The 27,117-nt window shown below is 36.1% G+C and overlaps 11 protein-coding genes across 11 annotated transcripts; 5 read left to right on the forward strand and 6 right to left on the reverse strand.

The window, feature by feature from the left end:
• Positions 1-51: 51 nt before the first annotated feature.
• On the reverse strand, positions 52-1,093 carry I206_105715 (uncharacterized protein; the record flags this gene model as incomplete). Its single annotated transcript, XM_019155131.1, has 3 exons — positions 52-473; positions 563-650; positions 752-1,093. 3 exons carry the CDS (start codon positions 1,091-1,093, stop codon positions 52-54), a joined length of 852 nt encoding a protein of 283 aa, XP_019011285.1.
• A 328-nt stretch (positions 1,094-1,421) lies between these two features.
• I206_105716 (uncharacterized protein) lies at positions 1,422-2,438 on the reverse strand (the record flags this gene model as incomplete). The annotated part of the gene is made up of 3 exons (XM_019155130.1): positions 1,422-1,846; positions 1,914-2,001; positions 2,100-2,438. 3 exons carry the CDS (start codon positions 2,436-2,438, stop codon positions 1,422-1,424), a joined length of 852 nt encoding a protein of 283 aa, XP_019011284.1.
• Positions 2,439-2,919: 481 nt separating this feature from the next.
• I206_105717 (uncharacterized protein) lies at positions 2,920-4,534 on the reverse strand (the record flags this gene model as incomplete). The annotated part of the gene is made up of 8 exons (XM_019155129.1): positions 2,920-3,245; positions 3,326-3,384; positions 3,448-3,551; positions 3,623-3,766; positions 3,867-4,002; positions 4,121-4,199; positions 4,263-4,318; positions 4,392-4,534. 8 exons carry the CDS (start codon positions 4,532-4,534, stop codon positions 2,920-2,922), a joined length of 1,047 nt encoding a protein of 348 aa, XP_019011283.1.
• A 348-nt stretch (positions 4,535-4,882) lies between these two features.
• Positions 4,883-6,636, reverse strand: I206_105718 (uncharacterized protein; the record flags this gene model as incomplete). Its single annotated transcript, XM_019155128.1, has 6 exons — positions 4,883-5,277; positions 5,413-5,518; positions 5,595-5,777; positions 5,926-6,060; positions 6,119-6,240; positions 6,417-6,636. 6 exons carry the CDS (start codon positions 6,634-6,636, stop codon positions 4,883-4,885), a joined length of 1,161 nt encoding a protein of 386 aa, XP_019011282.1.
• An 883-nt stretch (positions 6,637-7,519) lies between these two features.
• On the forward strand, positions 7,520-8,884 carry I206_105719 (uncharacterized protein; the record flags this gene model as incomplete). Its single annotated transcript, XM_019155127.1, has 2 exons — positions 7,520-8,122; positions 8,189-8,884. 2 exons carry the CDS (start codon positions 7,520-7,522, stop codon positions 8,882-8,884), a joined length of 1,299 nt encoding a protein of 432 aa, XP_019011281.1.
• A 186-nt stretch (positions 8,885-9,070) lies between these two features.
• I206_105720 (uncharacterized protein) lies at positions 9,071-11,137 on the reverse strand (the record flags this gene model as incomplete). The annotated part of the gene is made up of 6 exons (XM_019155126.1): positions 9,071-9,508; positions 9,586-10,332; positions 10,417-10,529; positions 10,582-10,672; positions 10,739-10,990; positions 11,063-11,137. 6 exons carry the CDS (start codon positions 11,135-11,137, stop codon positions 9,071-9,073), a joined length of 1,716 nt encoding a protein of 571 aa, XP_019011280.1.
• Positions 11,138-11,566: 429 nt separating this feature from the next.
• On the forward strand, positions 11,567-13,321 carry I206_105721 (uncharacterized protein; the record flags this gene model as incomplete). The annotated part of the gene is made up of 4 exons (XM_019155125.1): positions 11,567-12,198; positions 12,281-12,370; positions 12,446-13,088; positions 13,163-13,321. The coding sequence occupies 4 exons, from the start codon at positions 11,567-11,569 to the stop codon at positions 13,319-13,321; spliced, it is 1,524 nt and encodes a 507-aa protein (XP_019011279.1).
• A 1,369-nt stretch (positions 13,322-14,690) lies between these two features.
• I206_105722 (uncharacterized protein) lies at positions 14,691-15,691 on the reverse strand (the record flags this gene model as incomplete). The annotated part of the gene is made up of 7 exons (XM_019155124.2): positions 14,691-14,724; positions 14,821-14,943; positions 15,022-15,134; positions 15,252-15,292; positions 15,349-15,376; positions 15,460-15,521; positions 15,592-15,691. The coding sequence occupies 7 exons, from the start codon at positions 15,689-15,691 to the stop codon at positions 14,691-14,693; spliced, it is 501 nt and encodes a 166-aa protein (XP_019011278.2).
• A 352-nt stretch (positions 15,692-16,043) lies between these two features.
• I206_105723 (nucleolar protein 16) lies at positions 16,044-16,842 on the forward strand (the record flags this gene model as incomplete). Its single annotated transcript, XM_019155123.1, has 3 exons — positions 16,044-16,207; positions 16,275-16,552; positions 16,628-16,842. 3 exons carry the CDS (start codon positions 16,044-16,046, stop codon positions 16,840-16,842), a joined length of 657 nt encoding a protein of 218 aa, XP_019011277.1.
• A 950-nt stretch (positions 16,843-17,792) lies between these two features.
• On the forward strand, positions 17,793-24,487 carry I206_105724 (uncharacterized protein; the record flags this gene model as incomplete). The annotated part of the gene is made up of 6 exons (XM_070203174.1): positions 17,793-18,255; positions 18,317-20,689; positions 20,762-21,273; positions 21,334-23,689; positions 23,756-24,291; positions 24,356-24,487. 6 exons carry the CDS (start codon positions 17,793-17,795, stop codon positions 24,485-24,487), a joined length of 6,372 nt encoding a protein of 2,123 aa, XP_070059275.1.
• A 1,016-nt stretch (positions 24,488-25,503) lies between these two features.
• I206_105725 (uncharacterized protein) lies at positions 25,504-26,943 on the forward strand (the record flags this gene model as incomplete). Its single annotated transcript, XM_019155121.1, has 7 exons — positions 25,504-25,668; positions 25,772-25,918; positions 25,989-26,126; positions 26,223-26,306; positions 26,375-26,551; positions 26,630-26,739; positions 26,796-26,943. The coding sequence occupies 7 exons, from the start codon at positions 25,504-25,506 to the stop codon at positions 26,941-26,943; spliced, it is 969 nt and encodes a 322-aa protein (XP_019011275.1).
• Between the last annotated feature and the right edge of the window lie 174 nt (positions 26,944-27,117).

Here is a 27,117-nt window from a genome sequence, read left to right on the forward strand (position 1 = left end):
GTTAAGCAAATAATCGTGTCAAGTTGGAGTACCATTTCCGAGATTCGTCCGTCATGGCTTTTTGGCAGTAACTATCAGAGCTACACTGGCAATTTTGACTTCTTCATCACCTTGATCCCTTTTGAGCAGCTCTTCAATCTTTTCAAATACCTTCCAACCTAATTCACCTTGTTGTTCACCCCAACGTGATGAAATTACTTTGACTACAGGCCACATCTTCTTAGCCATTTGTCTAGGATTATCAGCATATTGGAAAAATTCAAATGGTGTAATGATTATATCTTTCAATTTATGTTCTTCTAGGATTTTTCGAACAGACTGAGGATGAGTCCATGAACTTCCAGAAGGTGGAGATGGGGTAAGTGGATAAGAAGGGAATAGAGCTATGGCATGTTGAAGAAGTTGAAAAGGACCAGAGTAAGCCCATGTACTGAATGAAAGTGTTCCGCCTGATTTAAGTACTCGAATGGATTCTATCAAGCATTAAAGGAATTGATCAGTCTTGTTCAATCAAATCAACAGATATTTACGGTCTCATTGTTTTGGTATTGGTAAATCTCACCTTGTAAACCGTTGATTGGATCTTTTAAGAGAAAATATAGAAAATTGCAATAAATATAATCGAATGTATCATTAGGTCTGTCGATCGCCTTTCGAGATATAAACGAGAAAAATCAGTCTATTAGATCCGGGTTTCTCATTAGATAATACTAAGAAGCAGAATTCAAGATTGATCATGATCTCAACTGACATTCGCATCGATCTTTTCAACATTAACTATATTCCATCCTTCACTTTGTTGATCTCTTTTCCTAATCTTCAAACCTTCTAATAATGAATCATCCGTATCTCCAGCAACTATCCGTATTTCATTCTTATCAATGTCGGAAACAAATTTTATGATTTGTTGCGAAATTTGACCTAAACCAAATCCTAAATCCAATACGTTAATACTTCTTTCAATGTCACTTTTTAAATCCGATTGAAGAATCAATTGTAAGCCAGCAGGAGATGTAATATCTTCTGTACCTTTATACATCTCATATGAATTAGCTGTAAGCCAATTTGTAGAATTCCATTTATCTCGATTCATCCTGCTTCGAAATCACAATTTCAATTGAAATGAAAAGACCAAATAGGAAGAAAAAATAAGTTGTAGGTCCTCAGTAAGATAAATTCTGACGCTGTACCGGATGACTTTAGTAGGGTGATTTCTGCTATGTCGATATTCATATTTCGATCATGATACCTGGACAGCAATTATACATTAATTACTTAAGAGGTATCTTCTGAAAATGATTCAGTTTTATACTTGCGTTTGTTTATGGCATGACGTCACCCCCACCTGTCTGCCGGTTAGCCGTTTGCTCGTTCATGTAATGGCATATGACATCGAGGAAATGATATGTCATTGCATCGGCCTATGGCTTTTTAGCAGTAATTATCAAAGCTACACTGGTAATTTTGACTTCCCCATCGCCTTGATTCCTTCTGAGCAGCTCTTCAATCTTTTCAAATACCTTCCAACCTAATTCTTGTTGTTCAATTCCCCAAGAATTAGTAACAATCTTAACTACATGATGCATTTTTCTAGCCATATCTTCTGTATTTAAAGCAGTTTGAATGAATTCGTATGGATTGATTTCAATTTCAGTCATACCTTCTTCTTGAAGGATTTGACGGAGATATTCTGGATGTGTCCATTGACCACCTGGAGTTGGAGAAGGAGGTAAAAGAGGATAATAAGGTAAAAGTGCTATAGCATGTTGAATTAAATGAAATGGTCCGGAATAAGACCATGTTGAAAATGAAAGTTTACCACCTGATTTAAGTACTCTTATGGATTCTACCAAAGATCAATCATTTGTTATTTTTAAATTTTAACCCAATCATATTAATAAAAAAAAACTTACCTCGTAAACCTTTGATAGGATCTTGAAGGAGAAAATAAAGAAAATTGGCATATATAAAATCAAAAGTATCATTGGGTTTATTGATGGACTACAGGATGAGAACGAATTTTGCATATCAACATGAATCATTCTGCCCCTGTTTTTTTCACTAATGGATCTGGAATATCATAACGAACAACGACTTACGATTGCATTCGTCTTCTCCACTTTGACTAGATCCCATTTCCTCTCTTCTTTACGATTGTTGAGCTCTTTCAAAAGGGAATCATCAATCTCTCCAACTGTGATCTCAAGTTGACTCATAGTTGGTTTTCTATTCTTCGTGTCATTTAAGATTGAACTAGTAACTTGACCTAATCCGGCACCGATGTCTAAAACTTTCTTTTTCTCATTTGTCAAACCTTCGATAAGACCTGATTGTGATATGAGTTGTTCCCCAGCAGGTATAGTCATTTCTTCTGTACCGAGGTAGAATTCTGACGGAGTAGCAGTGAGCCATTGTTCTTTTGTGAATTTGTTGGACATCATGTCGTCAGTGGACACAGTAGCTTGGAATGTTAAGATCTTTTTCTTCGGGGTCATCTGGCAAGTTTGTAGATAATCGTGATATTGAGTTGGGGTTGTTCATCTTGAAATCGCTACTTCGTATCTCTTATATAACTTATATACTTATACTTGTGAGGTGGGACAAGAAGAATGAAATTGATCAGTAAAAAGATGGCCGAAATAAGATGACTTAATCAAATGTGTAAACACCGCGGAGATAAATCGGTTACCGTATCAGCGAATGATTAAAGCCGTGGTAATTAAGTAGCTTGGAAATGCGATATACTACAATATACGGCGTAGCATATATGCAATCTGTAAATATACTAAACGAGCATGTCAGATTGCTCTGGAGAAACGGGATGCATGTTGAATCGTTACTCATACATCACAATCATAATGAGCAATAAATCGCATTAGACATTTATGTTTAACCGAATCCTTTACTCTCGGCCTGACTCTACTTTTCACCCTTCATCTCATTACCAGGTCCAACATACCAATGATTTTGAGTAGTCATCAAAACATGAGGAGGAACCATCTCAATAGGAACATTTGCTAATTCTTTTACTTCTTGATTCGTTTGTCCCTTTTCATATAAGTATGACATACCTCCAGTCATTTGAGTAGGTTTAGGTGCAGATTCATTTTTATTCATTGAAATTTTATCAATATATCTCCAAACTTGTTCCATATCTGGTGGAGGAGTTAACATTGATTGTATTTCTGTTGAAATTGTATGATAAATTAAATAACTTAAACAAGCAATAGCGATTTTTTGATTTACTATTTTTAAAAATGTTTTGTAAATTAATATCAAATTTGACATCCATCATATTCATACTGTGAGAAATATTCGAACTTACCGAAAGATAAAATAACGATAACACATAAGAGCTGAATTGATCTGATTCTTTTTTTCCACCTAAAGAACATTATCAGCTTATACAATTGTCATGAAAGAAAAAGCAAAACAAAGTATACTCACATATTTTCTTGAGCTTCTCGTTTCATACTAGCTTCAACCCTTTTCATCATTATATCTGGATCTGGTGCAGGAGGTTGAGGTAATTTAGGTTTATTGAAGTGACCCTATTTTCCAAAAGTTGAGAAATTCAATGTGAAGTGTTTAAAAATCGAAAGTCGTATTAAAAAAAACTTACAACATGAGGAGCATTTCCACCTTCCCACCATAATTCATCTTTAATAGTAGCATCAGGACGTGTTTTACCTAAAGGAAAAGGGAATAATCTAGGTGCAGCAGCTTTGGTAGTTAAAAATGCTGAAGGATGTGAACGAGTATGAGCCTTTTGAAGATATAAACCATGTTAACATCCAAGCCTTTTGTGTATTAGGTCCACTTGCGAATGATAAGAGTACTATTTATCAAATCACATCAAAACTTACCCATAAATCTTGTCTTGGTTTTTTACTTGTAGTTAGTTTTCGAAATCTTTCTTTTTCAGGATCATCAGGTTTAGGTAATTTATTTAAAGCTTGATTATACCCATAATAAATTATTGAAGTTTTAGTAACATAACATCTGAATTATGTATTAGTAAAATATTCATTTGAATATATATATATATATATATATATCTTTTTGAAGACTAATTCGAGATTGTGGAAGTGAAAAAGTATGAATTGTCATTATAACTCACATTACAGCTATAGTAGTTATTGTACTGAATAATTTATAAAAAGGTATCATTTCAAATGGTAAAGGCATAACTGACATAGCTATACAATAAAAAGTATAAATTTTCCAACCTGATCTGATTAAGAGAAAAAATTTCAACTAACCTAAACTTAAAGCTACCATAATAGCAATACTTTGAGCTAATGGTCCAAATTGCAAACTAGTAAAAGATTAAAAGAAAATCATTATTAGCTGGAAAGGCATCTTTCTTGGACTTACCAACCATTACTCACTCTGGATGAGGTTGAGGTTTTTTTAATTCCTTTTTTAATTGTTCAACTTTTTCTTCATACGCTTCAACACTTGATGATCCTCTTTCTTTAGCAGCTTCCAAACCTTTTTCAGCTTTTTTAAGTTGTTCCTTCAATGTACTCATCGTGAGTAATCACTTCAACAAAGTCAACCACTTGTTTTCAGAAGAATTAGCTATCAAATATATTAAAGATAAGTGAGAATGCCTAATATGCTTGAAGAGTTATGAATTTGTAGTGGTATTACTTGAGCTCTTTTGGTAAGTTACTGCCAACCCAAAGGATCAGCATAAAGGATGATGGGCATGATCAACGGAAGTAACTTCTATACATCGTTTCGCCTATGTGTCAATATAATGCATGACAATCTGTAAGGCAACATAGTCTAAAGGACACGCAATTTGGGTAGCGATCATCTCTCAAACCTCAAGTATGATCAAGATATTTTCGTAATTTCATTGGATTGTAACATACTACCGCCTCAGAGGACTCATTCCATTTCCTGCTCCCCATTGTCCACCATTTGCACCGAAACTTCCTACCCCTCCTGGCGCACCATATCCACCAGGTGCACCATATCCGTCAACGCCACTAAAGTCAGGTTCCACCACACCTACATCACCATTTTCTCCTCCATCTTCTTCATCTTCATCCACCCCAGTTTCTTTCTGTACAGCTAAAATCACTCCTGCTAAATTCTCTATCAATAAATCTAATCCTTGTTCTACAACCGATCGAACTGGTATAGAATTTACTGATTCTGCTGTATAATAGAAGGTTGATGGAACTGCATTATAGTCGAATGGTTCAGAAGGATCAGGAGGAGTTTCGAATACTGCATTTGAAGATAAAGGCCATTCCGCTCGTTCTACAAGATCAAATTTAGCATATCAGCGCGATTCTGATAAAATCCTTGTGAGGCAATTTTGTAGTCGCGACAAAGGCGGGACAATTATACATGTGGCCTTGACAAGGCGACTAAATTAAGAGATATCGAACTTACCATCAGTCTCGAACCAATGTGTAGTATGCCTTAATTTATTGTAAAGATCATACTCGAATGCAACAGTCGATAATGGTGACCATTTTGCATGGTGTTTGGCGATACCCTAGCAAGACACAAAGGTGGTCAGCCTTGAATTTCCTTTGATGAAATTGAACATATAGAACAGAGTTAGAACTCACTTTATAAGCTTTACAGACTAAATCAATCTCTTGACCTTGACCCATCTTAGCTAATAATATAGGCGGCACACCCGGTTGACCTTTTCCTACAGGTACACCTAATTCTGAATCTCGATTATTTATTATTTGTCTATCATCATCTGTCAGATCTGGCGGTGGTCCATAAGGGTTGGGTGGTGGTGGCTAAGCGAAAAGATTGGTTTAGCATACATGCATATGAGACGATAGTCAAACCAGATATGGCTTCTCATCAATTTTATTACGACAAGTACCTCCTTTTCTCCATCATTGTGAAACAGTGAGGTATGTATTTGGAGGATATTCAACTCACACCACCTGGACTCGGACTGATTTCCAACATATCACTAGTAACTCTCATAAATTTCTCTCCATCTGCACCTCTAAACGATACTTTCAATTTCAAAGTGACCATACAGTAATAACAACCTTCATCACATTCGCAATCCTATTCGACGATGTTCGATCAGCTTTTTCATTTCTCTCAAAGATGAAAGCCAATTTACCCTCGTATACCTTAATCCTTTGGCCACTCCCTTACTTATCAGCGGTACCAATCCTAGTCTATGTGCTAACATTTCATCCGGAATAGGCGTTGTATTTTGTAAGAATAGTACTTGATCAATAGCTGTGCGTATTCAAGCATGATATTAGCTTCTTTGCTCATAACATCTGAATGTGCGTTCATGCATCTTCCAAGATACGTAAAGCTCTCCGTGATTATCCTATGCACTTCAATTGCAAGGCTATGAATTATGAAGCAATAGTCCTATTATTCAATGCAAAAATGACCATATTACTTACCAATAGTAGGTACATCAGCCATCATTACTCTTCTTAAACTATTCGCATAAGCCAATTCTACTCCACTTAAATGAAAATTCGTTTCTGTATTATTCAAATTTCTAACTAATAATCTAGGTTGATTGGTTTGACCTAATGGAACGTCTATTCCACCTGGTAAACCTCCTACAGGTTGAGCTGGGGCTGATGAAGTTGAAGGTCCATTATAATAACCATTCATCGTGTCGTACCAGTTTCCAATGAGCCGGGATTACAGTGAAGTTAGCTGATTATATTAAAGTGGATGATTAATGTATAAATTGGATAATATGGGATGATACCTAAAAACATTGAATAATCGCGAAGGTGTATTAAGATGTGCCTGATAAACCTTCCGTAGAGGGTGTTGCGCTGTAATCAGGCTCATTAAGCGGTTCATCCTTGCTGTCAAGCTTAATGCATTCAAAGCACTTTCAGTAAGTATTGAGTATCGTGCTGCTCATTTTTGCAAGACGACTCATGAACATTCCGCATGTAAGATCAATCCAATTTGATAATTCACAAGAAGACTCGAACTGCAAGTGTTCTTATGAATCACTACTTTCAACGCACTTCATACCAATCCAGTCATTTTCAATCTGGCTTACTCCCAACGGCGATATCTATGTTCAATATACTACACCTCATTGATAAAATCCCAACCAATGGCAACATTGACAGAACTTTGGGCCTTCCGCTATACCGATCTTCATATGTTTGAGATATCGTGCGCCTTGGAAGTATCGATGAAAGGTAAGAAAACATGACTTAAAGGAGTGTCACCTTTCTTTCAGAGTCACTTTAATGTTCTTTGTTCTATACTAAATTATCGACTTGAGGGTATATAACAGTTCGTTGTGTATACTATTATTATATTTACCAGCTCATCTCAATTGACTGACAATTGTTATTTATAATCTTGACTTTGACACTTACTCATTCTCATTTTACTGACTTCACTGAGCTTCTACCAAGTCGAATGCAATATCGATATTGATATTGACTACATCTTCAGTAGTGGAGAAAAGTCGAAAAGAAACCACACTCAAAACTTTTCGAAACTTTTACTCATTCTTTGAAATAAAATGTTAAATCCTCCATTATATTGCTCAATCTGTTCTTTACCTTGTACATTACCTCGTTTACCTATTGATATACCTTCAAATTTATCTGATATTCATCAAATTAATTTTGATCCTGAAAAATGGTTATCAGTATGGTATATAATAAAATTATCATTAGGTATAATTGATTCATCGAAAATTATTAATAATTTAGAAAATGAAAATAATAATATTAATTCTAATTATACTAATAAAATATTAAATTTAAATAATAAAAATATTGAATCTGAATTTGAATCTGAATCAAAATCAAAATCAGAATCAAATTTAAAAACAATTACAATACATTTATATTGTTTAAAATTAATTTCAAAAACAATTTTAAAATCAAAATTTTCAAATGGTAAAATACATCAAGAAAATCAATTATTAAATTGGTCAATTCCAAAATGGACAGGATATGGTTTATGGAATAAAAAAAATTTAACTTTAATTGAAATTGAAAAAGCTTTTATTATTGATGATTCATCAAAATCATCAATTAATAAATTAAATTCTGGATATTGGGGTGGATTATTAGATCAACGTAAAAGGTATATTAAATTTGGAAATCATTTAATAAAAGTAAATTTCATTCATTTTTATTTATAATTTAATCATTTTTACTTATTTTTTTTTTATTTTTTAAAGGATGATTTAATTTCACCTATAAAAATTCCTTTTCCTAAATCACAAATTTCTTTTAAATCCAACTACCAAAAAAAAAGATTAAATCAAATTAGTAAATTACCAAAATTACCTATTAATTTAATTGAAAGAATAATTGATTTTATATTAGATGAACCAAATTATAAACAAATTTTAAATTTCATAAATAATAATCCACAAACACAAACAAATAAATCATTAATAATTAAATTAATAAATCCTAATTCTATTAAAACATTATTTTCATTATTTCAAACTTGTTCAAATTTTTATTATTATTATAATTTTGAAATTCTTTCATCAAATAAAATTTGGATTTTATTAATTTTTGATTCAATTAAAAAATTTAATAATGAATTAATTGGAAGATGGAGATCAAATCCAACAGGTGTAGGATCTGCTTTAAATCTTTGGGAATCTTTGGAAATTGATTTTGAAATACCTGTAAAAAACGTTATTAAAGATTTAATTAATTTTCAACAATCACAAATCAAATTTGATTTTAATATTAAAAGTAATTCATTTAGTGATGATCAATTAACAAAAACAAAAATCAATTTTGATATGAAAGATATTTGGATTTGGTGGAATTATAATTTAAATTGGAAGAATCGTAGAAAAATTTGGAGATGTGTAGTTTATGCAACTGCAACTGCAAGAGATGCAGATTGGTGGTAATTCCTATTTTCAATTACATGTAGCATATTATAATATATAGATATATATATTCATATTTGCATCAAATGATCAAATTGTCAAAATGTTAATTCGTCAAAAATCATTAAATCGAAAATCATTGTAACCTATTCAAAACCAAATATATCAGCCCAACAATCTATAATATCAAAATGATTTTTTTCGAACTCACTTTAAACCAGGTGATCCAGGTAAATCTCTTAAAACAAAAACAATAAGTTCACTTCTCATTTCAGCTAAACTTAATTTTTTTAAATAATCATCTAATTCTAATAAATCTTCTTGATCTTTATTACTAAGCATTAATTTATTACTACCTAATTCTTCTGCTTTATTTTCACGTGCTAAAACAATTCTTTTTTCTTCAATTTCTTTTGATTTTCTTTGTAATATATTACCTAATGATTTATATACATTTGTAAGTAATGTTTCATATACTCTTGTTTCATCCATTGCCCATAAATGATATTCTGCAGAAGAAGGTAATCCCATTCTTGATTTTGCTGCTGTTTTAGGTACTTCTTGTGTTTCAACTAAAGATAATCTTTGTAAATTTGCTAAATGCATTCTAGCATCTTTTAAAGGTAACATTGCACAATCTCGTACCTGAATTCACACAATTAATTTAAAAGATCAGCTAATTTGTTTCAAATAATGTATCAAAGTCGAAAAAAGTAGCTCACAGTCGTCTCAAAAGCTTTACTACTTTTACTAACAACAGCTAAAACTCTTGCAGCTTTATCACCCAATTTCTCCCTTACAAGTTGATATAATACATTTTCCCTTAATTTCCTACATATAATTTCAATTTCAACAATATATCCAGGATTCGTTCCATTATCTTTTCTAAGAAATGGTGCTGATCCAGCTGAACCATCTTCTCCTGATAAGATATTCAAATAATTCCGAATTACTTCAGGTATAGTTGATCTTGAACTAATAGCTAATCCAGCTAATAAGACAGGATAATCTTTTTCATCAATTAAAGTAACAATAGAATTAGTTCCAATAAAATCTCCTGAACGTTCTTCAGATAATCTAGAATAATCTTTCAAACTTGCTTGAAGAATAGCTTTCATAACTATTCCTGCAGCTTTATTCCATCTTTCTTCAGCAGCTTGAACAAGTAATTCATTTCGAATCAATATTCCAAATCTATCATAATTTATTCTTAAATGTATATTTTGTTGTAATTCATAATCAAATTCTTCTTCTACATTTCCAAGAATCATATTAACTTTTGAACGTTTCTTCTTTTTATTGTTCAAATCTTTATCTAATTTAGGTCTTTCAATTAAGATTCGCCGTATATCTTGTAAATCTTCTTTCTCTTCTCGAATTTCATGCTTGGCTTTCGCTTCGCAATTTTCTATATCAACAGCTGATAACATTGCTGTACCCTTATTCTTGATTAATTCAATTCGATGAAGCTAAATTAAGCCATATCAGCGACAACTTCAATGGAGCATTGCGCAATTCCCAAAAACACTTGAAGGGAGGACAGGACAACTCACATTGAAACGCCTTTGTATTTGATCGGAATCGAGAATATGCATTTCAGGTGAGGTTGGCCGTATGAATTGCGCTCGTATCAAAGCAATGATAGCGTTATTTACAACTTCCGCACCTACTCACAAAGTCAATTTCGACAGACTTTTCAAGTGAAGCAGTTAGCTCACGTATAGCATCATTTGTTCCTCCGCAAGCATCAATGATATCAGGAACTTTCATTTTCCCATAAATCATAATTGTTCGAACTACTTCCAATGCCTAGTATTGTCCGTTGTAAATCAGCTTCAGCAGATTCAACTTGTATGATATGTTATGTTGACTTACAACTTCATCATAAGTTTGAAGAGTTATAGCCAGTATCCTGCCCCATCGTAATCGTAACAAGCAAGTGTAAGTATCAAATTCGTATTGTTCATCATCTCCAGTATTCTTGAATGAAGCTCCATTGGTCTGTACCAAGTCATGTTGAATCAGAATAATCAATGCAGCTGAAGTAGTTGGTTTTGGTAAAGCTGATAATCGAGAAATAGTCGATAATGGTAATCGACCTCTATTCAACAAAGTAGAAGCCACTCTCTAATCATAAGAATCGGATGGATCAGCTCGTGTTATGGAGGAACAACAGTATTAAGGCGGAGGAAGACTCACGCAGATAACTTCACCGAAAGCTTGTCGAACGATATGTTCGCATAATCGAACGGCTTCTTTACCGTTGTTCCTCATCTTTTGAGGTATCTTCCTTAAGTATCTCGCTATATGTGTGACGACATGGGCGTTGTGTATCTGTGGGATTCTTGTATTGTTGATAGTATAAGTCTACAATCTACGGAGGGTCATTAACATATGTATGATGATCTGAATAATTCAAGGTTTGAATAATTTTGATTACAATTATTGATTATATTAATTATTCTCTGATTGATGATTGAAAGGGGGTAAATTTGATTCCGTTTTGTTAATATACAGTGTGGCAAGTCACGTGATAACTTTATATAACCGAGATATCGGTCACACCCCCTTATGCATGATACTCACTACTAATATAGCATTGTTATCTATATCTATTCACAAGCTAGTTGACTTCATCAAGATACTCCTCGACTGCACATTAAGGTCATCATTAGATTGATCGAGGAGGATATAAATCTCGCGATGGACCCATTCCACTTACCGGGTTTCTTCCCTTCAAAACCTCTTTACAATCCGCTCGAAGACAATCCAAAGGGTCTACCAGGCCATATAATCCTTCCTATATTCTTAGCATCAGTTGCACCATGGACATTATTCTTTGTACTTCTGATAAGAAGAACAACACTTCGACCTTCAAAGAGGAATACAGCAATAGTATTAGTATTAGGGGATATAGGTAGAAGTCCACGTATGATGTATCATACTTCAAGTTTATCAAAACATAATATTGAAACTTGGTTAATAGGTTATGGAGAAACTACTCCAATTCAAAATTTAATTGAAGATAAAAATGTTCATATTCTACCATTAGATGAACCTGTTAAATTATTATCTAATTTACCTTGGATATTTAGAGCTCCAATTAGAATATTATATCAAATTTATTCAATAATAAATATAATTATTTGGAAAATACCTTATAATACTGAATATATCTTCATTCAAAATCCACCTTCAATACCTACTTTAGCTATTTCACAATTTATAATATTGAATACAGGTTCAAAGTTAATTATTGATTGGCATAATACTGGATATAGTTTATTATCAATGAGATTAGGTATGAGATCACCAATAGTCAAATTCGCTAAATGGTAAGTTTGCCAAATCTGCCTTATACTATTCTACCTTCAGGACAGTGCTAGAATAGGGACACTAACGAATTTACCTTTAAAGGATTGAAAAGACTTTTGGACAAACAGCTTATGCCCATTTATTCGTAACGAAAGCCATGAAAGATTATTTAGTGAAAGAATGGGAATTAATGTGAGTTTTTCCCAGAAATGATTCTGTAGGCTAGATAATCATATAAAGTAACACACTAACAAGGCGGACTTGTAGAGGTCGAAAGGTTGTTTTACATGATCGACCACCTTCACAATTTAAGCGAACTCCTATATCAGACCAACATGATTTATTCAATCGAATATTACCTTCACTCGAACCACCTTTACCGCCTTCTATGTCCATACAATCAGATGATTTTACACCTTTCACTCAAATCAAATCAGATATCGTTACTTTGAGAGAAGATAGACCAGCTTTAGTAATTTCATCAACATCATGGACAGCAGATGAAGATTTTTCATTGCTAATTACAGCTTTAGATAGATATCAAGAATCACTTAACAATAGCAATTCAGCAGAAAATAAACTACCAAAATTAATAGTAATAATAACTGGTAAAGGATCATTAAGATCTGAATTCGAAAATGAAATTAGTAAAAAAAATTGGAAAGATATTATAGTTAAATGCGTTTTTTTAACATCAAAAGATTATTCATTATTATTAGGAAGTTCAAATTTAGGTATAAGTTTACATACAAGTTCATCAGGTATGGATTTACCTATGAAAATTGTTGATATGTTTGGAAGTGAATTACCTGTTTTATCTAAAAAATTTAATTGTATAAATGAATTAATTAAAAATGATAAAAATGGTAAAATTTTTGAAAATGGTGAAGAAATGGGAAAACAATTGATTGTAAGTAAATTTTTTTAAAAAAATTATCATATAATTGATAATATGGGTATATAATTGATTTAATAAATTTATAGGATGTTTTAACCAATTTTCCTAAATCTGAAAAATTGGATAAATTGTCAAAGTATTTCAATAAATCAAGCTTTGACGATACGAATAATGATTGGTCTTCATGGGATGAAAATTGGGATAAAGTGGTATTTAATGGGTTGATAAGTGATTCAAATCGTTAATTATGCATATCTCATTAATATCATAGAGAAATTATATGATACTATCCGTTCCAATTCTTTTAGGTATTTGTGGCTATTCAAGATTTTTTTATCAGACAATCCTTTCTGGTATATCGTCATCATTTCACCAATATTATTAGCTTATAATGATAACATTCAACCTTTATTTATACAATATGGCGAAACAAGCTAATCACGCCTCCGTTTAAACAAAAAAAACAAATAACGGATTATAAGATTTTCATACCTTTATAATCCATGTATCTGAGTTTGAAAGATTATACTGATATATTATCATCTCCTTTATTTCTACCAATACTTAATAAATCCACCATTTTTCTCAATATTTTAAAATCCTATACTTGTTCCTTCAATAATTTACAGACTTCATTAAATTCACTTTATTCATTACCACAATATCCAATCAATCAATTCCCATTCAATACAATGTCAAATACACAATACGATAGATTATCACCATCACAGAACTCCTCACAGAATTTTGAATCGTATAAAAGTCTATCAATCAAAGAACGAAATTTGAAAAAATATTATGAGATTTTACAAGATAAATCAACTTATAATCCAATTAGAAATTCATCACAATCAATAAGTAAATAATATGATTAATATAATACAAAAAGCAATTTCTTTAACATCTTTAGGTTTTATAAATTCTATATCTAGTACAGCTGAAATTATTACAGTTGTTAGTAATTATTTACTTGGAGGAAACGATAGTAACGAAGAAGAATCACAATTACCAATTTCTGAAATTACTTCGTATCTTTGTCTTAACGAATTTGAATAAAAATTCAAATTCGAATATCGATCCAAGTGACAATACAGATATATGTTGAAAATAACCTTAATGATATTGAGTTTATTTCGATAGTGGTTTATAAATTTTCATCTCTTTCTTTATTATGCTATATCATATTTATAAAGTATTTCGTAATATGTATATATACAATTTAATGAGGTATATCAGTATGTTATCAGTAATCAATTATCCCCTTTATTAGACATGATCCGTATTAATGTCATCATTATGACCTATCAATACAGCGTGTCAATTTTCAAGAACATTTGTAAGAGAGCCATATGATAGAGATATTCATCAAGTAACTCCAATAATCATGTATAATACTATCAATTCAAATTTCATTCTACTGCTCTTCCCCCTCATTTCATCCTTTCATGTTCTCATAGTTTTCCTAACATTACGACATCATTTCTTCTATTAAATTGGATATTCACATCCTCTTTACTCCGGATTTTCTTACTCGTCTATCCCGTATTACGTGTTTATATTCACCTATTATTGATATCATCGGCTAAGCGTATATGTGAAAGAGTATTTAAATGTTTAATCGCTTTCTGAGATTAGAGCGAGAATCATTCTGCAATAACGAAAGGAAAAAAAAACGTTTCCTATCGTAAGTATAGGTTTTCGTGTAATGATAGTTTTTTTTTGTTTTTGATGTGATACAACTCACCTGTAAAGGTAGTAAAAGAATGAAACAAGGTAAAAACCAAGTTTGATAAATGATTCTTTCTTGTGACCTGATAAAGTACGGAAAATCTCTGTTGCATCATACATGTGATTCTTTGCCATTATCCTGAGATGTATTATATATGAGCATTGAATATTTGCAGATAACTCATAAGTATTGATTTGAAAAATCCCGAAAACTCACTTGTTAACGTTGTATCCTACTAAAGGAGCATTCAATAGAAATGCCAACCATTGTCCAGAGAGGAGGAAACATAAAGTGAGGAAAGCGTGAGCGATCATTTCAGGAAGGACGAACTAGGTGTGAACTAGAATGTCAGCTAGCATATCCTTGAAAGATTTTTGAAAGACATTCGAGTATTGCCTCAGGGGCTCGAACAAAGGGATGAATAATAATGACCAGGCAGAACCCACCTGATTGAGCTTGTTACAAAGATCAATAGGGTTGATGTAATCTGTACAAACTCATCAGCTTGCAGACCACACACCCGGGAGGAGCAGCTGAACATACCGCATTCGAGATCGGAGAACATGATAATCTGGAAAAAAATCCTTGTTATTAGCATATTGCCAATAAACTTAGACAAGACGAGCGCTTATCACGCGACAAACAGTAACTTACGAAGAAAACCATCGTGAACAATAGCACGGCAGCCATTAAGACCGCGAAGAGGAATAACCAGCCTGAGGAAGGGGTATAGAGTTTATAAGAGCAAAAGCGTTCGAGATATCCAGCATAGCATCAAGACCGTACCAAGGAAGGTGAGATAAGGAGTGAGGATAAAGTAAAGATCAGCTATAGTCCATTCTACCCTTGGAGAATATATGAGCGGGAACATACCTTCTCCACCCATTTTAATAATGTGATTGCGTCTGTCACTGAAGCTACAGTAGTGAGAATAAGAAGATATGTAATATGTATATCTAATCTAATGTTGAATTAAGAAGGAATGTAATAGAAATGACAAAGTGATAGAGATGTGAAATGACGATGATGTTTGCCTCACCAGTATAATTAATTTGGTGCGGATTCAGGGTAAAACATGGTTTCATTACGTAAGTATACAAAGGTACCACTCTTAAGAGATTTTAAAGGTTTTTTTTTGGGAAATGTCATTTAATGGATATCTATCTATCAAGTATCATCGATATTCATATTATATAAAGAATAAGCATTACAATTTAGCAGAGAAAAGGTTTGTAAAAATGGCTAATCCTAGACAAAGATCAAAAGCAAAATCACATAAATCGACTAAACCTTCTATTCATAGAATAAGGAAATTACATCAAAAGCAAAGACGAGCTCCTCCTTTAAAAGGGCCAGAAGTTTTACAACAAGGTTGGGATAAAAAGAAAACTGTTTTCCAAAAGTATGTACATGTCTGCGAAATAATAGGTGAAACCATTTTGACTGATTTTGGAATATTGGGTATACAGTTACGCTGCATTAGGATTATTACCTTCTATACCAATACCCAATCAATCTACTTCTTCTAGATCACAAAGAGTCAAATTACCTATCATTCCTTCTACTGAAAAGATTGAAGAACAACAACCCAAAGTAGGATTTGGTCGAATTATCAGAGATGAAGAAGGCAATGTAATTGATATTATAATTGATGAAGATGAAGAATTAGAACAAGAAGGGAATGTACCTTTCGCGGAAGATGAAGGAGAAAAAGAGCCTGTAGAAGGGAAGACAGAAGTCGTGAAACGTGAGTATAAATACTTAGTACAAGCTCTTCCTCTCCTTCCTTACGATACTGATGGGAAAATCCTCTTTTCTTTAGAACTCGAACAACTCTCTTCAACTGCAGCACCTGTGACGAGACATAGCTCGAGCTCTGAGAAGACATGGTTAAGCAGTCTGGTACAGAAGTATAACGATGATTATGAGAGTATGGCAAGAGATAGGAAATTGAATGTATGGCAGAAAACTCAAGGAGAAATCAAAAGGATGATCAAGAAAGCTGGTGGAATTGAAAAATTGCGTAATAGTGCTTAAATAGTCAACATCTTCGGTTGTTCTTGCTTTAACTTGTAATATCATTCTGTATTTGTATATTCCATGCAATTATATCTTTCTTTAATGTTTGTGACCGCTTAAACCAATGCTACACATGTATGCATATGCGTTTTGAACCTCGGTGCCGATGAGATATGTAATCGATATAAATGAATAAACTGCCACTAAAAGCAATTGTATATCCCGTCAGCATCCGTAATGTACATTACCCTCAAATTCATGCTTTAATCTCAAATATCTTTTCTCTTTCTTCTTTTCTCAGCTGCATATCACTCTCATCTCCTCCTAGAGGCAGGCCCACAAGGCCATTTCAGCCCGTACATACCAATACACGCACTATAGATTATTTCTCAGACTATAGACTCGTCATTCAATACCTGGGTCATTGTCAATTCACTTGTTACGCAAGTGTACGACCAAGTTTCAACAGGCAACCTTATTATCCTATACGACGATCTTTCTGTGTATTTATCCAACCGTCATCCGACAACATCGGCTTATATCACCTTCTATTCTCCTCATGCTGTCACACTGCTTCCAGCTATAGCTATAATATAACTCGAATTGCTCGGTATTGCTCGTGCGACCTTGAATACAAGGTTTTTCATTCGTCTACTCAACTCGCGTGACAAATTCAATCTCAAAGCTTCCGCATTCACTCAAAGGAGCTCAAATTTAGAAAATAGTAATAGGTTAGGCATATTAGTCATCTTAATTAGAAAGCACTGAGACACCTCATCGAAGTGAGAAAGAGAGAGAGAGAGAGGGTTCAACCCGTCTAACCCTATTCTCTGCTTTTTGGAAAATGAAGAATCAATAATCCAGTCAGACCATTGGTCTTTCTGGCATCTACTCCAAATTGATTCTCTCTTCTACCCTTTCCTGTACGACACAGGTACCCTACCACTACTACTGTAAACTTGCGCAACATGTCGCAACTTGTACAAAGTATCGAAGGGATGGTGGAAGCAGGAATGAAAGGTTTGATGGGATTAGCAGAAGGTGTGTTATCCCCCACTTCAAGCTCTCAAGACGAATTGTCTGGTCAAGAAGATGGTCAAGCAGCAAGTGTAGAAGTCAATGAAGGCAATGTACCTCCCCCTCAACCCTCTAAACCATTAACAATTCCTCAACCTACTTCTTCGACTCCTGTAGTACTCACAGCTATGTCAGGAAGCAAATTGAATTTACCGAAACAAGAACAACTTATTCAGATCATGGATGTACCTTCTGGGTGGATACATCTTCAGTCGACTTACCTTGATGGCGACGTGGGACACAAGAAAGTTCGCTCGTTTGGTTTACGAAATATAGCTGAAAGTGAGGTGGAAGTTGAAATAGAAAGTGATTTGACAACTCAATTGATCTTCTGGCTAGGAGAAGAAGAAAATAGTAAGCTGAGCAATTTCGAGGTGTGAAGCATGTATAGCTGACCGAAGAATGATTGTAACAGGTACGAGCTCATCTGCTTCATCAACATCTTCCTCATCTACTAGCGCTGGCTCGCCATCATTACATATCACCTTACCGCCTGCGACTACTATCACCATATTTTTCGCGTTTCAACCCTCTCATAGCGTCCCTGCTACAACCCCAATCGACTCCGCTGTATCGCCGATAGATGACATAGCTTATACTCCACGAGTCAAGCCTGTCTCATCCCGGACGCATTCCTCTGAAGTGTCCCCCGTTATAGTGGGATCACCAAGCGACGGTCGCTCATCAGAGCTGAGCTCGATGTCCGGCGGGTCAAGCCAAGCAGGCAGTGTCAAGGGTTTTCAATCTTCCCGCCGGCCAGAACCTGTTCATAGGTCCTTCTCAGTGCACGGCTCTATCACCATCCGCGCTATCACTTCTTCCGTCCTCTTGTCCCCCGATCCGCCACATGCCCCACCAACAGTCTCACATCAGACTATCAATCTACCTTTCTTCGCTACAGTTTGTCGATCTTTATTCACGGCAGCCCCAATGGATCCTGTGCAAGGACTCGTGATTGGCTCACAGATCTCCTCAGGAGAAATGATTGTTGATTTCGGAAATAATTCAGTCGTTGGAGGTCGTTATCACCGGGATATCTTGCTGGTCAACCGATCGGAAATAGAATTAGTCTGGAAAACAACAGTTGTTTCTTCCCCATTCAAAGAGGCGGTATGGTTTGAGCTTCGAGATCTAGATTCAGAGAACGTCTTCGGTGTAGATCATTCCTCTCGACCTGTTCCCTTGCCTTCCTTGTCATCACGACACCTTCGGTTAGAAATGAGAGCGAAAGGTATCGTTCAAGATAATTTTGACTTTACATTTCTGATATCCAATGTCAATCAATCAGGCAACGTAATCAGCTGTAAAGCTGTCGGGACCATACTTCCTTCAAAATCGGATGATTCATTAGCGGTCCTGAGTGGGAACAATCTGGATTTTGGTCAAGTACTAGATGGAACTTGGTCAAAACAAACAATAACCTGTAAGAACAATGGAGGTAAACCTATAGACGTTAAGTTTAGTGCAACAGAAGGTTATGACGTGGTATTCCGACTCGCTGGTGTCGCTGGAGAAGATTTAGACGAAGATCTACATTTACCCTTTAATCAAAATCAAACCTCAAAAGAACGACAAAGAAGCGGTTCAGCCGCAACATCAGGTACGATGGCTCTTACAAGATCTTCAACCAAGGAAAGTAGTATTCGAGGAAGGGAACCAATCCAGCAACAGCAATTTTTCCAACAACCGAGAGAGACTAGAGATACAAGAGCCGAATCTCCGCTTTCAACAACGTATAGTCGTAGATCTAAAGCGCCTTCGTCTATATACAGCTCTGAAGCGCTAGGAGCGAAAACTACGTCTGTACCTGGTGATTTTGGTAGACCATGGACTGTTGCATCACCACTTGTGGATGTCGATAGGAACTCCGCTGGCGGGATCAGTGAAGCTTGTAGAGATCATTCTCAACCCCCTTCAAGACCTTTATCGAGGGTTACGAGTCGCACATCAAGTTATCTAATGCATACAGGTGACGAGATGGATGGTGAATCAATTGAAGATGAAGATGAGGATTTTGAACCCCCATTTTTTGGCGGTGGTGCAACGATATCGAATATAGGAATTGGTAATGAAGTCACATCACATGGCTCTTCCATGCTGCACGTCAAGTCGAGTTCCAACACTTCCTTCACTGCTTTGACCAACGAGCAAGTCATTCCAAATCAAATCGAAGAAGTGACCATGAGACCAGGTACCGAATATAGAATCTATGTCTTACATCGTCCGGCGGTAGACAAATCTAGTCCACCAGAAGTAGCAGGTAGATTGAGAAGATCAAACTTCAAAGTCCACCTTGAGACTATTTCTGGCACTGCCCAACATTCGAGATCGACTTCGAACAATCTATCAAGTAAAGACAGTTCCTCAACGGCCAGTTCCAAACAACTGAGCATGTCCTCCACTACAACATCTTCGATCGCGACTGGTGGAAACAGAAAAATTAGCATAAATTGCACAATTGAGCATTGTTCTTCCTTCATCTCACTGCCTGAAGGAAAAGTGCTTGACTTTGGGAAAGTTACAGTCGGAGCAAGCAAGACTTTAAGCCTCAAAATCCAAAACTTGAGCGATTTGTCTACCAAAATTGAAATCGCCACTATATCAAAAGTGATCAATCTTTCTTCAGCCAAGAATATCGTGGTCATCCCTCCAGGAGAGATTATCGAAGAGCGCTTAGAATTCTTCCCTAGGAGGATCAATGAGAGATACGAGAAAGAATGTTTCGTTAGAAATCTTTTGAATAGGGGCAACGATCAGGTTGTCGAGATTCGTTCGCAGAATGTTGACGGTAGGTGACGCTTTCCTTGCTTCCGCATCCTAGACGAGGATTTTTGGGCTAATTATTGCATGTCGTTTTAAGTCTATAACCTCACTCTCCATTCGCATTTATACAGGATCTTAACTCCATCTGGCAGTAACTTCTTAGACTTCGGTAATGTTGTCATAAATGCTCCCACGGTCCGCACGATGCACCTCGAAAACCTCTCCAATACCAAACTAGTCCTTGATCTATACGCATCTCAGCCAGAAGATGTGGAACTGTACATAAAAGCTGAAGATATACCTTCTCCCAAAACCATGATAGGTCCGAACAGAAGCACAGCTGGATACTCTGAGAATGAAAGCAATCTGGCGTTGGAAAGGATGATTTCTCCTCCGAATGGTGAACTGAAAGAAAGATTTATGGAAACTCTCCAAGAGCTCAGCGAGAAGAATTCGGCTAATGGAGGCGTAGTCAAATCCAAAATTAACAAAGTCCGAGAGAAAAGCGTTACGCGAGCGAAAAAAGAGGAAGGTGACAAGGAAGGTAAGAGTGTAGGTCAACAAGTTGCTGTCGCTCTCAAAAAAGGAGGAAGAGGAAGACCTGTTCAGGTGAGTAAAATCGCTAAGGGACAAGCATCCTGAATTCTTGGCTGAATATACGTGAAATAGTTATATGGTAATTCTGTCGTTTTCAAAGATCGAAATCTCCTTGAACCTCACGAATACCTGGATCTGGCGAGTGGACCACCTGTATGTGCCCATCGATCACCTCGTGCCAAGCGATTCACTCTTCTCGATACAATCGAACTTGAAGATAAGACAAAGTTATCTGGGAAGCATGATAAGGTACCCAAACTTGATTTCGCAGCTGTCGCCAAGGCATCAGGTCTTGTTGGTAAAGAAGCCAAGGAAGCCAAAACCAAGAAAAAACATTCACACGTCCAACATAACTCCCAGACTGACCCAAAGGATCACAGACAAGTCGCCTCTGACACCCCCTCAAACCTTCGATCTCCCAAACAAAGCAATAATGCGTCATCACTGACTTCTCCTCAACCCAAATCTGTGACTGTCCCACCCACTCACAACCCTTCGCCTGTATCGATACCGCCGGCTAATTCCTCAAACAAGCCTGACATGCACCTCAATCTTGCTACCCTGGCTTCGCAAGTAATGCAGCGTATCATTCCTGAAACTGGTGGTCGAAAATCTCCAGCTCTGACCGCTAAACGTCCCGTTGACCTAAAAATGACCGAAAACACCTCCAACATTCCCTCGGATCCGTCCAAAATGTCTATCGATGAGTTGTTGCTTGCTATTGAACAGAATGACTCCATCAAATCCAAGATCACTCACTCAACCTTGGAGGAAGAAGAAGCTTATGTGAGAAAAACAATAGCCTTGAAGAAGGAATTGAACAATGTCATTACTTCCGGAAAACTCATACCGGCTCGAACGGTTAGCGTTGACTCGAAAAAGACCAAAGCTGTCATCGTAGTCATGACCCCCAACGGCTCGACTCGACCTCACGTAGGCATCCGTGCGAAAAGGGCAGACTCAAGGGTATTCATCAAATTATTGGAATTCGATAAATCACTACTCAATGAAGCTGGTCGAGGTCTCTCATCAGAACAAACAGGTCAGATGGATGAGAAGCTGATAGAGAAAATTACTTTGGAATTACCTATAAGGGATCTGATCATTCGGTCTTCATGCGTGAGAAGTGTATTGGAAGTTCAGCAATCTTCGATCAATTTTGGAGGGTGCGATAAAGGTGAAGTTCGTTCAAAGACGATCGTCATTCATAATAAATCAGATACTCTAGGATTATTCAGGTTGAGAACTTCAGGATCAATCGCTTCTGGAGATCTTAAGTTGGGTTTAGGTCGATACGGAGTAATCTCAGCTTTCGGAAGGAAAGAAGTACCTACATTCTCATTCACTCCAAGTCTGACAGGAAATTATCAAGAAAGTATAACGATTGAAAATGTTTTAGATAGTTATAATGATCAGTCTGTTTCTGTAAAAGCTGTCGTTAGGAAGATACCCGCTTTCAAAGCTGAACCTTCAACGTTAGATTTCGGAATTGTCAATCTTGAAGCATGTGGAAGTGGAACTACAATGTATGATTCGATTGATCGAAAGTCTAATGACAATGACAAGAAAGGTAAAAACAAACAGCAACAATCATTCATACTTACAAATATATCTAAACATGATAAAACATTTGTCATCACACTCAATGGGATACCTTCAACTTCTTTCGCTCAAATCAATTTAATAAGAGATGAGAACGATGTAGGAATTGCACTCTCCAAAACTGAAGAAGAGGAAGTGGAAGGAATAATGCAAAAATTGAAAATCGCAAGAAGAAAGAAGAAAAAAGAAAAAATCGAAAAATATACAAATAGGTTAATTGAATTGGGTGTTCAAGATGTTGATAATTCTAGCTTTGATGGCGAGGCTGAAGTTGATGGAGAGTTGGAAGATGATGATGAGGATAAGTCTGACAAAGGCAAAAAGGATAAGAAGAAAGATAAAATCAAAGAAAAGGATAATATCCAGTCTGAATCAACTCAGTCTGGCTCACCAAAGACATCGACATCACTCATGATCACAAAAGAAACAACAGAGACTACGGGGGTTGAACGTGATGCTACACCTGCAATTGCAAGTCAAAGCGACAATACCTCTTCACCTTCACCTCAAGCTTGCGTGACCACTCTCAATCTCACTCTTGCTCCTAATCAGAAGACTAAGATACTTGTAGAGTTGTCATCAGTGCCACAACCTCCAATCACCGTCGGGGATTCATCAACAATACCCGGTGGAGGTGATTACCCCGCAATCAACGACGTCAATGAAGACGATATAAAAGCTACAATCACAATTCATGACAAACGAAATACAGACGAGACTATCAGTATCACCGTGAACGCTATCAAGGGTACACCTGAGAACACACAGAAGGAAACAATGGAAAAAGCGGTCAAGATGGCAGATAGAGCTAAAAATACTACTTCTGGTGAGTTGTCATAATCAACTGAAAATCGGAAATTGCGTTTTACTGATGATCTTCTTTTATTCGCAGATCCACTTGCTCTTGCACTCATGCAGCATTCTCTTGATTTGACACTCAATTGCGAAGTCTCACCAACAGCCTTTTGTGTAGGCTCAACACTATTTTTACCTTCTTCTTCTAAACATTATACTTCTTTAGCATCGACAAGCAAATTCGATCCTTTCCCTTCCGCTTATGGCTCCCCCAAATCATCTACGCCTGGCGATATATCGAAAGGATTGATATTAGGAGATGGATGGAGCAGGCAGATTCCAGGAAACACACATGCTGAAGCAAACGCTCTTACTAATTTCAGAACAAAATATGGGGAATTACAAGCTTCTTTTGGAGGTTGGGGAAATAATCCAACGTCAAGCGAACAAACTGTATCATCAGATGCAAATCCCGATGTCAAAGAACCCTCGAAAACTACTTTACCTGGTATAGAAGAAGTATTGAAAGATGCGGATTGTTATGCTACAATGGAACCTTGTTCTGTTAGAACATCAGGCGGACCCAGTTGTGCTTTGGAATTAGTAAGAGCTGGAGTTAAAGCTGTATATCTAGTGAGTTGACTCTCTCTTCCCTTTCTCATCATTTCAATTGTGCTGATACACTGTATTCGCACAGGGAGTTGAAGAGCCTCCAGATTTCGTACAATGCGAAGGGGTTAAAATACTCGAAGATGGAGGTGTCAAAGTCATACGGACAAGTGGATTAGAAGAAGCTTGTTTGAAAGCAGCTAGAAGAGGAAGGAATTGATAACTTAAGCTCAATTGTCTTGTTGTTGTTGTTGTGTTGAAAACTTGACGAAACCCCCCTACTCCCTAACTCCCGCACTGTTCCTGCGCGATCAAACATAATAGCATTTCCATTTTCATCTGTAATGTTTCCTATATTCTATCACTCATCATTGCATGCATTAACGCACTTATCATGATATCCTCGCATGGGAACATGTTGGCACCTCGTTACGTACATGTTTCGCATTTCGCCTTTAGCGTCAGCGTTAGCGGCGTTCTATGTTTGAGAAACCATGAATTGGGCCGGTAGTCCAGATAAACCTACCAAGCTTTGTGATCCGTGTTCATCTCTTTCGGATCGGTTTTACCTACCGATAGGACCACAATTTCATGTTTTGTTTAGATCACTCATTTTCAGGTTATTCACATGGTTATTCGCTTCATGAACAACTTGTTTCACTTTATACAGAACTCACAAAGTCAGTAAGGTTACGTGTAAGGTACGAATACTTGTAGATCATATAGAGAATCGATTGATTGATTACGAAACTTATACGGGGTGTCTCGACTCCGATAGGAAGCTTATTATGATTATCCATTCCAGCCTTTTTATCACATGAGACAAGTCAAACAATGAATCACATCATTCACAACATGCATTTACCGGCCCTTTCGAATTCTTCTCATCACAACCTTCCCCGACACTTCAAACAACCTTATTCTAGTGACATGGTACTTACAAGTGTCTCATTGGAATGAATCATGCTACCTTGATTTCCTGTCCATTAACGAGAATGATGAGTCATATCAAAAATATCTTCAACATGATGTTTCACTTTTCGTCATCTGATAGGATAAGTACTAACCAAAATAATCGAGCTACCAACACGATAAAAAGCCTTATATTCTGGTCTTATAAGATAGGGTTTTACTCATTCGATTGTTCTGTTTGGGATTTACCGACCTACTCATTCCTCAAGATTAATCAACCATTCATTCCCATTCCTGCTGATCAACCAAAAGATTACGACGAAAATGTCAACCTCATGTATAATTGTAGCTCTAACAATCTTATCGACTATACCGTCTCTCGTATTTGCCGCGACGTACAATTCAATATTCGCAACATGTGCAGGATCGGGTTATGTACCTAATGGAGGTGCCCAATCTGGAGCTTGGTCAAGTGCATCTGCTTGTGCAGTGAGTTCACTCTATCCACCTCAATAAAATCATCTGTTCGAAAACAGATTCCCGCTTTTCAAATAAGAGGATTGCCCGCTGATTAAAGATATTGGATTCTTAGGCTTACTGCTACGCTAGAGATACCTCATATATCTATTCAGCTTGGACATCAACAACAAGTGGTTGTTCATGCGGTTCAAACTCTTTTCAAACCGGTTCTGTAGCTTATGGAAATCCAGGTAATTGTGGTGGTAATTATGAAGTTTCAGTGAGTTAAACCCATCATCCTTTTACATATATTTCATCTTGCTAACGATAAAATCGATCATATCGAAAAGATAACTCATACCACATTCAATTTCATTTCTTGTACTAACACCTATCAATTCACCGGTGCTATAATACAATCAAGTTCAACAGATTTTTTCGCAATTTTCAATCAATGTAGATCTTATCGCTATATGGCAATCTGGCCAGTAAGTAAATTAACCTCGCAGTCCACTATTCACAAGCTATTCCGAATTTGTACTTAGACAATAGTTTGACTGATGAACAAATTTGACACTTTTTAGACCTCAGGTAACACTTTCTTATATGCTTGTGGATCTGCATATACACTGCCAAGTACTCAAACCTGCGATTATCAAGTAAACAGGGTGAGCTCGAAGATATTTCTCCCTCTTTTACCCAACGTTCCAACTGAACTCTTGTACCATCATACTAGCTCTACTCACATCCTGCAGATGCTACAGCATCACAATTAGCCAGGAGAGAACAAGTCGAAACTGCCAAACGTCGCTTGGATTCATTAAACCAACAAGAAAGTATGTCAATGAAAGATCAATGGTGTCCAAGAGGTTTCACTTCTTGTCAATTGGAGGACGATCCAAATAGTTTTGAGGTAAGCCAGATATTCACATTTTATATAAATGATGCGCTCCATTGAGTCAGACTACTGAACCTTGCGTTCCTACATCAGTGCGTAGATACGATGAATGATCTGGAATCTTGCGGTGGTTGTCTATATAATCCATATAGTCCTGAGAACACGGGTCAAAAAGACAATGCCACAATTTCCGCTGGACAAGAGTGAGTATATTTTCCCCTTACGTACATGATTCCATCTGTTAAGCCTCCAACCGTAGTTGCTCTGCAATTCCAGGTGTCGCCTTAGGCCATTCAAGTTGTGATCAAGGGAGATGTAAATTCGATTGTAAAATAGGGTGGAAGTCAGATAAAAACAAATGTGTCAAATTTTGGAAGACAACATATTCAACTAAATCAGGTCCATAGTAGTCGAACTTTAATCAGTACAAATGAAGTAGGTATAGATGGGTATTCTTGATCAAAGATTATTGCTATTATAAGGGACAAACTCAGTATTGATAGATTTTACACTCGTTTGCCTTTTTAATCAGGACATTGCATTATATGTATGATAAAAATAGGCGTATGTATCCCTAGCAT

This window comes from Kwoniella pini, chromosome 7 (assembly GCF_000512605.2).
Source record: "Kwoniella pini CBS 10737 chromosome 7, complete sequence".
Taxonomy (NCBI): Eukaryota; Fungi; Basidiomycota; class Tremellomycetes; order Tremellales; family Cryptococcaceae; genus Kwoniella; species Kwoniella pini.